The 18,911-nt window shown below is 35.1% G+C and overlaps 1 protein-coding gene across 14 annotated transcripts in view; it reads left to right on the plus strand.

Annotated features, from left to right (window-relative positions):
* LOC131548060 (CXADR-like membrane protein) overlaps positions 1 to 18,911 on the plus strand; it is a 95,789-nt gene that overhangs the window by 24,076 nt on the left and 52,802 nt on the right. The window contains exons 7-8 of one of the 14 annotated variants that reach the window (XM_058789009.1): positions 1,029 to 1,457; positions 2,297 to 2,347. The exons of 11 other annotated variants lie outside the window; for them this stretch is intronic. Coding sequence is in view for 2 of the 3 variants with exons in the window: in XM_058789005.1 (XP_058644988.1) it covers positions 1,427 to 1,457 (31 nt within the window). In the remaining variant the exon portion in view is untranslated. The remainder of the gene's footprint in view (positions 1 to 1,028; positions 1,458 to 2,296; positions 2,348 to 18,911) is intronic. 2 more of the 14 variants (XM_058789005.1, XM_058789006.1) reach the window with 2 other exon arrangements.

Genomic DNA, 18,911 nt, shown 5'->3' on the forward strand with positions numbered 1-18,911 from the left:
CTACAGTTCCTCTTCATGCGGTGGGACATTGATGTTTTGGTAAATTGTGGTCACGTGGGCAAAAGCCTACATGTCTGTTGTCAATAGTGTAGTGTAGCTATGTCTGAAGCAAAAACAAAGCAGCTTTCTGTTAGTCAAAGTGGTTAATTAGCTAAATTTAAGTTAACAAATTTCCCATAAATAAATACAATACAATAAAAATAAATAATAAAAAATATTTTTCCAGAGAAAATTTGACAAAGAATGGTAAATGTGACTCTTTACTCTTTCATTCAAGATGTCTGATATATTAAATCTGTAAATCTTTCTATATTTGTGGTAGCAATGAGTTTGTTTGTTTGTTTGTTTGTTTGTTTACATATTTATTTAAAAACACATCTGTCCACCACCTTTCAAATTGTACTAACAGATACGAAATGTTCTTAAATGAATAGCCTACTTATAACCTAAAAATAAAAACTCATTATATAGCCTACCATCCTTCATGTTATTCATAATATTTATTTATTCATTCCTGTGGAACATTCTAGATTTCATTCAAATAATATTTACCAGGGCTTCTCTTTTATACCTCTTCTATATCTGAGCGAACTGTCGATCACGTGACATACGCCAATGGATTTGCCGCCAAAAACGTAAAACGAGATTGAGTAAATAGCCTATGTCTCAATTTTTTTATTTTGTTCTTCACAAAGCTATCACGTATCTTCAGATTTCGAAGAGAAATATGGACTACACTTATGGTGTTTTTATACTGTTTGGAACTCGAATTTTACATTTTCGGGTGAAGTATTTCTTTAATTGCCACATTAGTCACATATCGATACGACCTCTAGGCTATCATTCATTAGGCTAATTCAACATGTTATTAAATTTAGATTCACGTTTTCATTTTTTATTTTATTTTGATTAATTATATGCAGTGGTTGCTATTCTGATAAACGCAATGTTTGTTAATGGCTTTTAATTAAATTTTGGTTATTATAAAGTTTGTTTATTATAAAGTACAATAGGCTATTTAATTGCAGGAGCAGTAAAGAGACTCGCATCCGATGGTCATCTATCTACATGTGTACCGTAAGGAAATCTGCAAAGGAAAGTGTTCTCCTTTAACTGCAGAGGTCTCCCCATCCCCTCACACACCTTTACCAGCCCGTGGTTCCTTCCTACACAGAGCAGGAGGCGGAGGAGAGGACGGAGATCGAAGATACGCATCCTAGTTGAAGTCAATGAGAACTTCTCTTCGGAGGAAACGGGCGTTTGTGAAGAAGCTTCAGGACGTTTGGAGATGCTTTTGATGGTCTCAGCCGGTGATATCGCAACGTTCGTGATCAGAACAAACCTGAGAGACCATTTCAATGACTCAATGTGCTCGTTTTGAGGAGCAAAGGAGACGTTTCTGTAGGATTCTCAGTCCGGAGACGTGATGTTTGCCAGCGCTCGTGCCCTGCTCTTAGGTAAGTTTCCTCCTCGTGCTTGTGAGTGCTGTTTTTGCAGCTCCTGTCAAATGTGATCAGTTGTAGAGATTTAGTAGAAGTGGTAGACTCTAGTAGTTCATTTGGTTGGGGACATCGATAGTTTCTACTAATGTGACTTTTAGATCACAATTGACAACAATAAGCGATCAGATTATGGCAAGCCGTTTTAACATTTTCTTTAAACGAACTACTATCTATTTTTATGGACTACTTAATTTAAGTATTCCAATATCTTATTGTTTCTCATTTGCATTCTTGTAGTGATTTGTATATTTTTGTTTAAGCCTAGTTATTCAGTAATAGTATTTATTTCTATCCTGGTAACAAATTGCATATTTTTGCCATTTAATTTTATGGGGGTCTGTGGTTAGGATGTGAACTATTCTTTTCCGATTCTATTTCAGTTGTTAATGGTTTCTTTTTAAGTTTTATTAGGTACATTTAATTGTTTACCTATCATATGTAATGAAGTCAGAATAACTATTTTAACTAGCTTAATCTTATTATTAAATTAAGATGGAATTAAATGTTAAGTGGCATGCCATAAACAGGTAGGACTTCAATCTTCCTTTGTGTGCTGTATTATTCAGCATCCGCATATGTATTAATTTATTAATGGCTTCCTGTCCATGAATTAAGTTATGCTTTCATGTGTTGGCTGCGAGTGGTCTTAGATATGCTTCTCAGTCTTTTCATAAACTCTCTGCGTTGCAATATTCTAATTGATACAGTGCTGAAAGAGAACTCATTTAAGGTTGAATTTGAAGTTTAAAATCAATTACTTTTACTTTTTTCTTTATTTCTCCATATTTCTGCAGTTGAGATGCAGATGTTTAGTGTTTGAGTCTGACCACACAGGGTGAAGTCAGGTAAAAAAAAAGGTCACTTTTTTTGGTTTGAAGCCGCATTCAAATGTCTTGACACATTTTCCAGACTGCACTTTGACTGCACAAGTCAGGTTCCTTCTATCATTTTATGTTAAAATGTGTAACAAAAAACTACTGTTTAAATGTCAAAAGTCTTTTACCGTGCCTCTCAGCACCACTATGTTCGGTTACAGTAAAATAGCCAGTGATTCAAAGCCATCATTGTGAACAAAGAAATAAATGATGAGATGTGAAATGTTGCTATTATCATGTCAGGGTATCTTACGTTTTCCTCTCAGTCCTCTGTAAAATGATTTGTCCTGCACACTTTAGCAAATACAGCAATCAATTCATTTGATGAATGTCTATAATACTATTGTGGCAACTGTTTAAAATAGTTTTGCGGTGGCTGAATATTGAATCTTAAAAAACTGTGACTCGCCAACCTTATCTGGCACATTTTACCTCCTGGCCTATTTTACCTGACATCATCCTAGATATAACTAGATTTGCATGTCCTTAAGGAAATGGCAGTTCTTAGTTGCATGTCAGCAAAATAATAGTGGTAGAGTTTTAGGAAAGCTTAGGTTTTAGGCTTTGTCTCTGTGTAAATGAAATGTCGCATCAGCCCTAACCGTTGCTGTTGTCATGACATTTGTGTGTGTCTTATTTCCAGCTGCAGGAGAATCAATACATGAGCTTGAAGTTGTGTGTAAGGCATTTTACTGTTAATGTGATATATTTTAGAGTGATTCTGGATGATCAATGAGAAAAAACATGAGGTGAAACTCAATTTTATCCATTGGGAATCAATTGTGAAAACTGCTGAGAGGCGTTTGGTGGTTGAAAATGAAAAGGGCTTGCTGATGTTAGGTGAAAAACAGTTCAGAGGTGGATCAAGTTATTGTGTTTTGATGAAAAATTGCATTTGCGCTGTAAAACGCATGCAAAAATAGCACTGCATGTGCTTTAAAACCACAACCTGTGTGCGTACTTTCACTGAAGTGTTGTGACTAGACAATAAGCGGCACAGAGAGATGCGAGGCGCTTGAGTCCTCAGACTCGTGCACATACAGGAGCAAACGCCACTGCAATTATCATGATGAGCGCTTTCATTAGTTGCATTAAAACAACTGTGCTAGACAAGCCGTGCAAACAACACAACATATCACGGCACCATCATCCACACCCCGCAGATACGCCAACACAACATAAGAGAAGCTATCTATCTGCCTCTGTCTGTCTAATGGCGTTACATTTTCATCAGTTTGGGCTTTCTTCTGGAAATTATTGATCATTGTCTAATAGTAAAGAACATCTTATTCCCTGTAGCAGCAATTATCACTACTGCAGTCCTAAATAGTTGTTTTGTTTGTTTGATTGTTTCTTTCCTCCCTGTTGCTCTAGTGGAAATACGCTTGTGAAGAGACAGCAATGGTGAGGTGAAGCCATACCAAAATTAGTTACTCTTTAAATTATATTCTAAAAGGGCTGAAGAGATTCTATATTATATTATACATTATCCAGTTTTAAGATTTGTTCAACAAAATGTTAGATGTATACAAATTAGGCATGCACATTATATTGGTACCATGTCAATTATGTGCCGTTTTCTTTTTCTTTTATTTATTTATTTATTTTTTTATAAATTTGCATTGTTTGTTGTACATGCTCATTTACACTGTATTTGTATTTAGATGACTTTTGCCATCATGTAGTGTTCACTAAAATGAATAAATAAAAAATAACGCTAATAATATAACAACATTGTTAAATGTAATTATTAGCAGTCACAAAATGTAGCCTATATCCGTTTTTCACAAAAAAAAAAAAATCATCATTTGTAACATTTAAATCGATTGGTTTAGTGTTTTATTTTTAATCTATTTTGACAAAATAATGTAAAATATTAACATCAGCCTGTTATTTATTTTTATTATCGACCATACAATAATTATTGCCTTATCTGTATCAGCTGGAGTTTTAATATTGGTGCTTCCCTAATATAAACAAAAGCTTTTGCATTGCTTAAAATTTGTTGCAGCATCTCAAATAAAGAGTACGTTATGAAGCAGATCTTAGATCAGTCTATTTTTAGACGGATCTCCAGGGGCAGCAAAGTATCTGTCAAGTATAAAGATGACATGGGCATCTAGAACCAGAGGTCAGGAAGTGACATCCTGCTGTGTGCTGCCTCTCTCTCTGTCTCTGTCTCTCTCTCTCTCTCTCTCTCTCTCGTTCTCTCTCTCTCATTCTTTCTCTCTTGTTCTCTCTCTCTGCCCTGTGAATGTTGCTGTCAAACAGACTTTAATAACAAAAGCTGTGTGTAGCATTCTGAAATATGGAGTATCTCCTTACTTGACCTCAGTGTCTATAACCCGACCCTTGATGAGACCATTCACCGCCAGCATCTGCCTTTACTTAAACAAATGCAGTGAGATAATAGGATTATTTGCGTGCTGTAAAAATAAAATAAAAATGTTTCTCCGTGTCATAGTAAATGTTTTTCTCCCTAATATTTCATGGCAAAATAACATTAATATTTAATAGTTTGTTTATAATTTATTAATTTATGCTTGCTAAATGGATGTCCCCACATTACTTTTTCAGATACCATAAATACTGTATAGTGCATTCCTTAATGAATCCATTTGTACAAAGAAACTCGATACACTTCCCACAGGATTATGAACCATATTAAAGCGGCACCAACAAAAAGCAGGGAGTGACTAGCCTGTATGTGTGTGTTTTTGGATGGATCTGGTAATTTAGTAACTTAAGTCAGCAACTGTTGTGTTTTTTTTCAGCACCTAACTATAATTTAGCTCCTGATGATCCCGGCTTTACATGGACCATGTCAGCTGTGAGTGTGTGTGTGTGTCCCCACGGGGCCCCAGCGCTGTCTTTAATTAGTGGAGCACATCACAGCAGGGCCGGTCCTCACTGAGAGTTGTGTCATTCCGTTCAGAGAAATCACAGTGACATCCTTTCTCCCACCAGACACACAGCACCAGCCACTTACCTCCTCTGTACACACACACACACACACACACACACACACACACACACACACACACACAGACAGACAGTATAACATGCACAGACCCGTACACATGCTGGTATCAATCACACAGCTGTACATGTGCACAACACTTCCAGAAAACAGTCCAGCAGTGTTGCTGTATGTGTGAGTGAGTGTGTGATGGACTGTTTTGATGGGTGTCATGAAAGTTTGACATTGTACCTTGTCTTACTGACCGTATGACACCTTAACCTTGAAGAACAACATGTGACTAATAGAAAATAAATTCACGTAAAAAAAAAAAAAAAAACCATTGATAATAATAAGAAATTTTTCTCGAGCACCAAGAGTAATAATGGTGAAAAATCAGCGTTGTTATCATAGGAATAAATGGCATGTAACAAATATTAAAATAATATTACTTAATAATGTTACTTTATTTTTCCCCCACAGTATTACTGTTTTTATTGTATTTTTGATAAAATAAATGCAGCTTTCTTTAAAAAAAGTTTTAAATTATATTTATGTGTGTGTGTGTGTGTGTGTGTGATTGATTGATTGATAGATAGATAGATTAATTAAATTAAATTGCTAGTAGAATTTACAAATAAGTACAAAATGAGAAGTAACACATTGAATTAAACATGAAATTACAAAAAATGTTAACGTATATAACTGTGGTAATGTTTTCAGTGTGCATATTTTTTAAAAGTACCCTGGAAGCCAGTGATTGCCGTGCAATTTCATTCTGTATGAACAAGCAACTTACATTTTGTTAATGACTCCTTTTGTGTTCCTCAGGGAAAAAAAGGTGCATCAAGTGACATTTTGACTGGATAGATAATATTTTAGTGTAAAGCGTAGATAAATATGTATATTCAAAAATGTAGACATGTGAATTGGTGACACAAATATGTTTTAGATCCATAGACCTTTAGAACTTTGATTATGGTGTGGTCTTTTTTAATTATAATAAATACACAATATATTTGATAATACATTTTTATAGATAGATACAGTGCCGTGAAAGGTTTTTGCCCCCTTCCTGTTTTTTTTTTTATTTTTTGCATATTTGTCACACTTAAAAGATTCAGATCATCAAACTAATTTTTATATTACACAAAGATAATGCAAGTAAATACAAAATGCAGTTTTTAAATGATGATTTCATTTATTAAGGAAAAAATCTGTCCAAACCTATACCTGGCCCTACGTGAAAAATTAATTGCCCCCTCCTGTTAAATCATGAAAGAACTGTTATTAACCACATTATTTTAGAAAGCTGACTTAAATTTCACTAGCCAAACCCAACTGCCAGACCTGTTGAATCAAGAAATCACTTAAATAAATCCTGTCTGACAAAGTGAAGCATGCTTAAAGAGCAACAAATCATGCTGCGATCTAAAGAAATTCAAGAACAGATGAGAAACAAAATAGTTTATATGTATCAGTCTGGAAAGGGTTATAAAGCCATTTCTAAGACTTTGGGACTCCAGTGAACCACGGTCAGAGCCATTACTCCAAGAGTGCAACGACGACTCATCCAGGAGGTCATAAAAGAACCCAGAACAACATCTAAAGAACTGCAGGCCTAACTTGCCTCAATTAAGGTCAGTGTTCATGATTTAACAATAAGAAAGAGACTGGGCAAAAACAGCATCCATGTGAGAGTTCCAAGTCAAAAACCACTGCTGACCAAAAATAATACATAGGCTCGTCTCACATTTGCCAAAAAATATCTAGATTATCCCCAAGACTTTTGGGCAAATATTCTGTGGACTGATGAGACAAAAGTTGAACTTTTTGGAAGGTGTGTGTCCCGTTACATCTGGCATAAAACCAACACAGCATTTCATAAAAAGAACATCATACCAACAGTCAAACATGGTGGTGGTAGTGTGATGGTCTGGGGCTGCTTTGCAGCTTCAGGACCTGGATGACTTGCCATAATTGATGGAACCATGAATTCTGCACTCTATCAGAAAATCCTGAAGGAGAATATCCGGCCGTTGGTTTGTGACCTCAAGCTCAAACGCACTTGGGTTATACAGCAGGACAATGATCCCAAACACACCAGCAAGTCCACCTCTGAATGGCTCAAGAAAAACAAAATTAAGGTTTGGAGTGGCCAAGTCAATGTCCGGGCTTAAATCCAATTGAGATGCTGTGGCATGACCTTAAACAGTCCTTTCATGCTCGAAAACCCTCCAGTGTGGCTGAATTAAAACAATTCTGCAAAGAAGAGTGGGCCAAAATTCATCCACAGCGATGTGGAAGACTCATTGCCAGTTATCGCAAATGCTTGATTGCAGTTGTTGCTGCCAAGAGTGGCACAATCAGTTATTAAATTTAGGGGGCAACTACTTTTTCACGTAGGGCCAGGTAAGTTTGGACAGCTTTTTGCCCTCAATAAATTAAATCATTATTTCAAAACTGCATTTTGTATTTACTTGGTTTATCTGTGTGTAATATTAAAATTTGTTTGATGATCTGAATCTTTTAAGTGTGACAAATATGCAAAAAATAAAAAAAAACAGGAAAGGGGCAAAAACCTTTTTTACTGCACGATAGATAGATAGATAGATAGATAGATAGATAGAGCATATAGTATCATGAGATCATAGAGTGATCTTGTAAAGGATGTTTTACCGCCCCTCTGCCTGTCCCCGTGCTTTTAGTGTATGTTGGTCATCATCACTTTGAAGTGTCTCATGGCACAGGCCGCTCTGACCTACAAATCTCACAGCACTCAGAGACACGAGTGAAGAAAGCGGCCAGCAGATTACAGAGGAGCGTTTCAGGCCCAGAGCTGGAATGATCTCCTTTACTCCTGGTTTTCCTGAGACACTGTGAAACGGTTTAGATTTACTGTAATCCAAACCACATGCTCTCACCTCACGCTTTCATTGTGGAAAAACCAAAGTATTTCTTTCAAAAATATTTGGGGGAGATTTGCATTTCAGCGTTAACTCTGGATTTATAGGCGGCACGATGGGATGATGTTACCTGAGGTGCTGGCAATGATTTGCGGGGTGTTTTTTGAGAAAACACTTCTGATACTCTTTTAAGTTTATCTGTATCTCTTGTTTGATTTTTTTCTTTTACTTTTGACCACCCTGAAGATGATTTTGTCCATTTGGATATTTCTATAAGAGTCGTGTTTCTTTAAAAACAGGGGAGGAAAAACAAGGACTAGTATGGAATATTATTTTTTCTAAGCTTTTAGTGCCAAGAATGAAAATTGAAATCACACCCTTCCTCCAGGATTACAAACGATTCCCTCTAAACATTTATTAACTCCAGTTAATGCTGTCCAGTGAAACGTGTTGTCCCTTTAATAAATGAGCAAAACCTTTTTATATGAGAAGCCAGACAAACAAAGAGTGATGGATGTGTTTAAACGTATTAATTAATCTTATGCATTACTTACTTACAATTTAGTGTCTATGAATAACATCTGATGTTAGTTAACACTGATTTTTTTAAATTCTTTTTTTATATTGCAGTAATGTACAGTGTAAACCTGGCAAGAAAGTGGCTGGAGGGTGGAAAAGCAGAAATATGAAGCTTTATGATTTTTTTTTCTTTTTAAAAGCACTTATGTGAATGGTTTTTTGAGCTGTCTAAATATTTTTTTTCTCCGTGGACGAACTTTTGGTTATGCATTTCTGACGCATAACATTGTAGTTGGCACACATGCTGGAAGAAGCTAATGAGGTTTTCTCCTTCTTTCCCTAATTTTTTTGCAGAACATATGGCACCAGCTCTTCTGTTTTTTCACGAGTCGTTAGACATAACTTCTTAATGAAATTGAGCCGTTCCACTGCACTGCACATGTGTGAATTTTTTGCTCTAATTGCTCCTGTTGCATCAATGCGTTCTGTTCACCTACAGAAACAAAAGCAGCAGCAGTTTTTGCCATCTCACATCACTCATTCCTTCACAGCTAATAGCCCCAGAAGGAACACCCACAGACTGCGTTTGGCAACTTTCTGATTATGGTGCAGGATTCAAGATGTATTTAATATTAGGTGTCCCTTGAACATAATACAGCACAGAAAGCCCTGGGAAAATGCTAGTTCATTTGATATATTGTTTTTGGGCTTTTGCCACTCTTTAATGATATATAACATGAGACTGAAGTAGAAAGACAGATGGAATGGGATTAGAATACGGCGCAGACGAAATCAAACCCATCGCTGCATCCCACTTCACGTCCTGAATAGTATGCAAGATTAAAAAACGAGTGCCTCTTAAATCATTGCCTGCTAAGAAATTAGGGCTGGGTGATATGGCCAAAAATATTATCACAATATTTTTTTCCATATCATACAATATCGATATTTATCACAATATTTAGTAATGATTAATGGATTAATGGAAATGCTTTGCACATGTTTGTAAGGCCTTTAGAATAAATGCAAACATAACTTGTTTGTTCACAGTTCACTCCACAGAGTAGCTACCTCAAATTTAGTGGATTTTGTTTTATGATTTAATACACATTTATAATCAAATATGGTATCTAATTAAATTAATTAATAAACGTAACAATTCAATAAAATGTAATAAAATTAACACTTTTTTTATATATTTTGCCAAGTAAGTAAGCAAATTCCCTTTTTTTTCCAGATGAATTCTTCTGGATTCTATTTTTTCTATTTTAATTTGTCTAGACTCTGTTTTGATGTTAAATAAAATTTTATTCATCAAAAAGCATGTCAAATTAATTGAAATCGTGAAAACGATGATATTAAATAGTTTATTAAAAGTATAACAAAAATAACATTTTTCACGCCCTATGAAATATGTTTTATTTTTTCTCAAATTCAGTATTATTTTTACCAAATTCTGTTTTCCATTAATTTTCTAGATTCCATTTTAATGGCATCTCTAATTAGTTGATTTTATATATTATCATTAATATATATATATATATATATATATATATATATATATATATATATATATATATATATATATATATATATATATATATATATTTCTCTCTTTACAGAAATATTCTGTGTATTTATATTTTTCTGCTAAATAAATTCTGGTAAATATTTTTTTCTGGTAAATATTCCTTTTAAAAATAATGTTTTAGTGATAATGTTATTAGCAGTAGTACTATCATTATTACATTAAGTAATATTTCTGTCATGGTTTCTTCAAGTTAAACCAAACTTTTATTTTGACGGGTTGCTGTGAAAACCTTTAGGGGTCTGTTTGTATATGATATGATGATAGTTTTATTCAAAAGAAACTGTAAAATGCTGATGAAGTGACTCTCAGAGCAGTTCTAAAAGATTATGTTCATGTGTTGATGTACTCATATATTGCGGCAGCAGATGCTGAAAACACCGTATGCGTGTAGTAAATTAAACAACACAGCTGCATTATTCAGACACGCATAAGATTCATATTTAAACTGCATTTTTGCATATAATATTCACAGACACTAATCCATATCGCGTGTGTACTGGCCTACCTTGATATATCAATCCAAAATTTGGCAAATTCCATGACATTTCGCATTATACAGTATATTCCGCAATTCCGTCCACATTATCCTCATCTCAGAAATCATAGGGCCCTACTCATTCACGCAAAACATGTAAATTTATCAGCGTCATGCCTAATGACTGACTGACTTGCCTTTGTCATGTTCAGTTTTGCTGTGTGATAGGCTATTTGAATAATCCATAATAAGTAAGCTGTTGGTCCTGACGGGTGTAGTGCAGGTTTTCTAAAGAATTTTGCAAATGAATTAGCTTTAGTGTGGCAACCAGTATTTCAGGCCTCAGTTGACACACATATTGTTCCTGTGTTATGGAAGACTGCATATTTAAAACCATTAAGTTCCATGTCCGAAAGAATATAAGGATTTTAGACCAATAGCCCTTACCTCAGTAACTGGGAAATGCTTGGAAAGATTGTTACTTCAGCATTTAGTTCAGATGGTTAAAGACAAACTCGACCCTATAAGAAGGGTTGCAGTACTGAAGATGCAGTTGTTACTTTAGTACATATTATTTCTAAACATCTAGACAAACCTACTACTGCTGTAAGATCTCTGTTCCTAGATTATTCCTCTGCGTTTAACACAATACAGGTTGATATTTTGGTGTCAAAACTTGTACAGTTGGTTGTAAATTCACATTTGATTTGTTGGTGTATCTCATTTCTCACAAATAGAGTTCAGAGAGTTGAAGTGAATAAAACATTGTCATCTGCTATTATAACAAATGTTGGAGTACCCCAGGGATGTGTCAGTTCTGCTATACTTTTTACTTTATATACAGACGATTGTTGAGCTGACATGACAAATCAATATATTGTAAAGTATTCTGATGACACTGTTTTAATATCCCTGTTGAATGCTTCAGATAGTCCTGTGTTACATCAACAGGGTGTGACAAAATTGGTAGAATGGTGTGAGAATAATCATCTTTCAGATGAAAACCGAAAAAATCATATTTGGGTCTAGACTTGATGCTTGTATCACCTGTTGTTATTCATAATGAAAAAAATCAGACAGGTCAAAATGTACAAGTATTTAGGAGTGATGGTGGATGATATGCTGTCTTGGAAGGATCATATTGATACTCTCTGTAAAAGAGTAAAGCAGAGAGTTTACTTGCTTTGTTGTCTTAGGTCTTTTGGAGTGAGTAGGAAGATACTTTTGCTCTTCTTTATGTCTGTGATTATAAGTATACTGCAATATTGTAACTCTATATGGTTCAAGAGTCTATCATTTAAGTTAAAAACAAAATTGTTTAATTACATAAAAATCTGTTCAAGGATTGTTTGTCAACCTCTCGAGAAGCTATATGATTTAGCCTATTATAGCAACTTGTTAAGGCTAGCTAATAATATAGTAGCTGATTCTAACCATGTCCTGCACAATGAGTTTGTGTTATTACCGTCAAATCGGAGGTACAGAGTCCCAAGTTTCAACAGAGTGAGGCTGAAGCATTCGTTTGTGCATCAGGCTATCCTTGAGTTGAATAAAACACTCAATCATAAATCATGAGTATAAGAGGTGAATGTGCTGTAAAGTGTAGGGTGTATGAAGGATGTAATACTTATGTAAGTGTAATGTATAATATGCAATGTCTTTGTACTGTGTAGATTAAATGTATTTGTTGGTGTTACATAGATACTGTTACGCGAGAAAAATTTCAGACTTGTCTGACAATAAAGTATCATCATCATCATCATCATCATCGACATCAATTTTATCGCTACCTCGATATGAGTCATATAAGAAATAGTATTCTAAAAAACATAACAGGTTGAATTCACACAGTTTCCACTTCTAAACTGCAGTATTAGCATGTAAGTGGACTGCTGAAGGGCCTGCCTGAAATAACCTGAGTCTCTTGTCAGTAAAATTAGGATCAGCCTCCCCAGCCCTCAGGAGCTGACACCTTCCTCCTATTGTTCGTTAAATACTGAGGGCTTTGTGTGTGTGCTTTGAAAAGCTGTATTTTAAAAGGACTGTCTGGTGTTATTTGCGGTACGGAGGAGGACGAGTCAATACAGGTGCTGCCGCCGCCGCGTGTCGGGCTGCTGTTTCCTGCTGCGTATATTCTGAGCAGCTTTACCTTGGCGTTCATGCAGTGTGACAGCTTAACTGCAGTGCGTGTCCCTGCTGGAACAGACGAAAGGCGAAGGTCTCGCTTAGATGCCCGGTCTTCCTCAGTGTGAGACGAAATCTGGCATTTAAAAAGAGGCATGCCATTTACTGCGTCCAGCAGCAGAGGAAAAACAAGATACTGGGAGAAATCTGGCATGGGATAAAGGTTATGTTGATAATGTCATTTTTGTTTGATTTTATTATTTATAGACTCCTTTTTGAATTTCAAATAGAAATACATCACGTTTTGTTGACCCTGAGGAATAAGGTGGTTTAAAGGGATATTTCACTTGAAAAAAAAAAAAAAAAGAGACCGAGAGAAATCTGTCATCATTTACTCACTTTCATGTTGTTCCAAACCTGTATGATGTTAATTATTTTCAGTGTGCCTCAAAAACACCACTCAAGTAATTGTAAGTAAATGTAGTCAATGTGTTGTATTTAAAGTTATATGAAAATAACTGTTATAGTAATGATAGCAATTATTAACTAAAACTAAAGCGTTTTTGTTCCTTAAAATAAATGTTAAAAAAAATTTAATTAATAAAATTATTTTATTTCAGTTGCCAAGGAGACATTGCTTATTTTTATTTAGTTTAACTTTATGTAAAATAAAATAAAATAATAAAGCTGAAAATATAAAAATAAAATAATTAAAGATTTTAATAAAAACTATTCCCACTAGTATTGCAGGGATACTAAAATAACACTGGAAAAGAAAGAAATTGTAGCTGTTTTACTGATAATCATTCACATTTTTATTCACATTCATGAATATTCAAATCCTATGAATGAAAAAATGTGGGGAAATTTTCATTTATTATTATTTGTTTTTTATTTCCTCACACAAATCTATTGTATGATTTTAAACATTACACACACATATTAGTTTTATGACATTTTATGGTGCATTTTTGCTTGACCCTCTGGTAAGTATTCAATTTCAATGTATGAAAAAGAGTAGCTGGAACATACAGTATGAACCTACTGCCAAACATCTCCTTTTATGTTCAGCAAAAAAGAACGACATGAGAGTGAGCAAATAATGACTATTGCTTTAATCACTGGAAAACATCATAGCTGTGGTCTTTTCTGAAGTCACAATAACAAGAAATCCATCGAAGCGAGCAGGGCGGTATGAAATAACAAGGGTCTTCCATCGGCTGAACGTCTCTTGATTAAACAAACATTACTCATGTCAACAGCGTATGTCTTTTTCTCTCTCTCCATTGACCTCTCCTCTGTACTGCTCCTGTGACTTTGACTAATGCTGAAACCAGGGCAGAGTTTCCACTGCCTCCCCTTAATGAGCTAATTAAGTCCGTGGCTTGCGGTTTTAAAGTAGCTGTTGGTAGGCAAAGGAAATCTCAGCAAACATGCCGACTTTAGGTTTGCATGGAAGAGCATCTCTGACATTACATGGGTGGCACAGAAAAAGAGATTTATATAAGAGATTTATGAAGACTAGGGTTGTAACAATTCACTCAACTGACGATTCGATTGAATTCACGATTTTGAATTCACGATTTTGAGTTCACGATTCGATTCACGATTTTTTTAAAAAAAATTAATGCTAGTTCATTTGATATATTGTTTTTGGGCTTTTGCCACTCTTTAATGATATATAACATGAGACTGAAGTAGAAAGACAGATGGAATGGGATTAGAATACGGCGCAGACGAAATCAAACCCATCGCTGCATCCCACTTCACGTCCTGAATAGTTTTACACAGAAAAAGAGATTTATATAAGAGATTTATGAAGACTAGGGTTGTAACAATTCACTCAACTGACGATTCGATTGAATTCACGATTTTGAATTCACGATTTTGAGTTCACGATTCGATTCACGATTTTTTTAAAAAAATTACAAAAAGATTTAAGACAAATTATGAATGAGATGTGTCCTTTTATTATCGCTTGGACAAAATGCAGCACGTTTCTTTGTGAAATTGAAATATAACACTATAAGAATATACTAATATAGCACTTGCATATTATTGCTCTTTTGTTTGTTTTGATTGCTTCTATTCTCCTCATTTGTAAGTCGCATTGATAAAAGCCTCTGCTAAATAACAAAATGTAAATATAATGTACATTTTAAAACAAGCCCCAAATCAAATAAATAAGTAACACAAATAAAAGAAATCTCTTAATATAAACAAAATAAGGCTTTGTCTGTGCTATTTCCATTTAAAATTAGAGGCAACCACTGCATTTTAATCATTATCCAAACAAAGATGCTGCATACATGCAACTTGAACAGTTTTTAATCTAAATAAGATTGTATCATTTCGAAATTTGAAGCAAAAACAGAATGGTCTGACTTCAGTTTTGTGAAACTACTGGAGGCTATACATAAAAAATATCTGCATGAAATTAAACAGCAGATGAGCTGAATGAGACGCAGATTCACTCTCTGCCAGCAGGTGGTACTTTAAGCGTTTCCTTGGTTTCCGCTGTAAACAAAGCAGCGCTGCACTTATGAACTTTAACATGCATTATACTGAGGCAAGATGAAAAGAAAAAATACCATCTAAACTTTTCTAAAGACAGTAAGTTCCCCTGCATTCATAAAAGACATGCATTCATGTAAACTCCTACCCCTAATTGAATCGCGATTTGTTTGGCATCTCAACCGATTTGAATCGTCACATATTTGAATCGATTTTCAACCGGCTCGCGGTTAATAGTTACATCCCTAAGAAGACTTTATTACTGAATGGCTAATAATTCAACTTTGCCATCACAAGAATAAATTACATTTTTAAAATAGAAAACAGTTATTTTAAATGTTAATTATATTTAGGGCCAGTTTTACTAACAGCTTGCACCAGCGCAAACAGATTTTTCGCATTAAAATTGTACTCTCAGGATTTAATAAAGACGCGCAGTGATGAATTAGTACTGAATTGGCATGGACAGAGTTATATTTGCAGCTGACCTTATTGAATATATAGGAGTTTCCCTTTCAGACGCAAAATAGACGAAAATAATCAGATGAAATAAATCACTCACGAGTCGCGCAATACCAAGTCTATCAAAACTTCTTGCAACCCTTCATTTTTTGGCCTCTGGTTCTTTTCAACGTACTGTGGCTTCTTTATTTCTTTATTTGTGACTAAGGTAATTTGCACTGCGCTTGGTATATTGCGTTGGTCGATATGTAAATGAGATGTTGTGTGTGTGTTCTTTAATTTGCACGTTAGTAAATCACCCGCAGAAATTTCCGCACCCATCGGCGCTATTTTGGAATTGCGCTCCCTGTTTAGTAAAACTGGCCCTTAGTGTTTTTACAGTATTTTAAATCAAATAACTGCAGCCTTGGCATGCATAAGAGACTCTTTTAAAAATGTAAATACATTTTAAAAAAATATTACAGACCTCAGACTTTTTAACCATAGTACAAGTGGACCAGACTTTATGCGAGTAGTCAAAAGCATGGCTGTGTGAGACTAGAACGAGTGAAAGAACTGCATTAGCACATCTCAGCATTTATCTGTCTATTACACAGATTATTAATGATGATTGTTTTAATCTAGCGTGTCAGTGCTGCGTCTGCAGAAAGACCTAAACAGTAACTCTAAAAATAAAATAACAGTTGAAATGTGTCCTCAGGGGAGGTTTGTGTCTTCTCCTCATTAACGTGCGAGGATCTACTTGACACAGGAGATTTTGACCAACTTTGACGGCGTGGTCCGATCTTGTCTGACTCATGTGAGATGAGTGATGCATGAGGGGTCTGTTGATAATGAGTCTGCATTCTTTGATGTCATGGATCAGCATTAGAAAGATCCAAGATGACCTTGCGTTATGCAAACGCGGGACACCTCACTCTTCATAAGGGGAATGAGTATATAGATTCTATGTGCATCGTCGAGTACGTGAGCGGAAAGCTAGCTGGAGGAACGGCTGTGTGTGTATGACTGCTCATCCCATGCTGTGAATGTGTGAGAGACAGATGTCAAGGTTAGCTGACATGAAGGCACAGTGCATTGTGCCGTCAGCTTGTGATCTTCAGAAAAGAAGAGGAAGAAACAGGCTGTGTGCAATGGAATACTAGGCTTCTGCTCACTGCATACTACACAGTATATACTATATACTTTCTATTACTTTAAGTTAGCACATTAAACAGTATGTACAGGGTCCAAATCAATGCATTAATTTCTTTCTTTCTTTTTTTTTTGGCACACATGCCAATGACAAATTAACTAAGAAAAATTACAGCGGTAAGTATTTCATACCAGCAGTGCTTTCATTTAGATTTTTTTTTTTTTTTAGATAATGTTAATATCGTTAATAATGTATAATATTTTTATATTTTATGAAAATTCTGTCATCATTTACTCACCTTTATGCTGTTCCTAACTTGCATGACTTACTTTTTTCTGCTGAACACAACTATTGAAGAAATGCTGATATTGAACAATTTTAATAACCAGTTTTGGTTCCCATTGACTTCCATAGTATTTTTTGTCCATACAGTGGAAGTCAATGGGAACCGGAATTGTCTAGTTACCAACATTCTTTAAAATATTTTCTTATGTGCTTCATTTACATTTACATTTATGCATTTAGCAGACGCTTTTATCCAAAGCGACTTACATTGCATTCAAGTTACAGTTTTTTTTTTTGACATTTTTATCAGCTCTTGCATTCCCTGGGAATTGAACCCATGATCTTGGCGTTGCTAGCGCCATGCTCTACTATTTGAGCTACAGGAAAGCCTTCAGAAGTCATACAGGTTTGGAACTGCATAAGGGTGATGACAGAATTTTATTTTTTTTGGTGGACTATCCCTTTAAGACACATACACTGAAATTTAGATAAACATTCTTAAAATTAGATTGACACCATTTATTATGTTGCAGTTAAAGTTAATGGCTGACAGGTAACTCAAGTTATATATATTATACACTAAACGAAGCCAATTTTTGTCATATTTGCTGCTTGCCAAGTGTTAATTTTGGACCCCAAGTGTGTATTATGCAACAATTTCCAACAACAGTTTACTACATAACATCATCATATTGCATGTTTAATTCAGCAAGTTGCATCTAATTAATCTCAGTAATAGCTATAATTATTCTGCATTTTAATTCAAGTTCTTTTTTTTTTTTTAAATGGCAGCTTTTAGCAGTCTGATCTAATAATGAGTCCAAAGGTTACATAACACTTCTGATTTATTCATCATATTTGGAATGGAAGGTCATGTTGAGTGCAGTGCTTTGTGAGATATAATATAATACTGTGCAATATGCTTTTTTTATAGCTACTAAACGTTGAACATCTGAATAACAGAGTAAACGAATAACAAAAAATTCACACAGTGTACATATTGCATACTGCAGAAGTAGTAAGAGTAGTTTTGTTGGACTGAACAGGCAGAGAGAAGTAAGTCTTGCCTTTTTTGGAGTGAGAATATTTGATTTCCTTTCATTATCTGCCAAATTGCCGCTGTCTTCTCTTCTAAGTAGAGCCAGGTGTTTGGCAGGCTAGTCTCTTTCTCTTCCACTTTCCTCTACCTTCCTGTCGGCCCACCTGGCTTCCTGCCTCTCTGCAGTACTCTGGCTCAGCTGGAGAGGTTCATCTCAGAGGACATCACATCGAACCCCTGCCCTTGCTCTGTTATAAGCCTCTGCAAAATGACTAAATATATATTACAGCATGTCATGTTCCCCATTTAAATGTCAATTGGACTAAAGATGCCATCACTGCAGCATGATCACATCCTCTGTCCGTGACACTTTTATGAGAGGTAGAGTGAGACAGTGATCACAGGACGCACACCCACTCTTACTGTCCTGTGTGAGCGAATGAAAATAAATCCAGGTTATATTTCATTCTAAAATCAGAATTAAGAAAATGAAGCCTGTTTAAGAACCTTTAAGATGTTCTGCAT

The sequence above is a fragment of the Onychostoma macrolepis genome, chromosome 10 (assembly GCF_012432095.1).
Source record: "Onychostoma macrolepis isolate SWU-2019 chromosome 10, ASM1243209v1, whole genome shotgun sequence".
Lineage (NCBI taxonomy): Eukaryota > Metazoa > Chordata > Actinopteri > Cypriniformes > Cyprinidae > Onychostoma > Onychostoma macrolepis.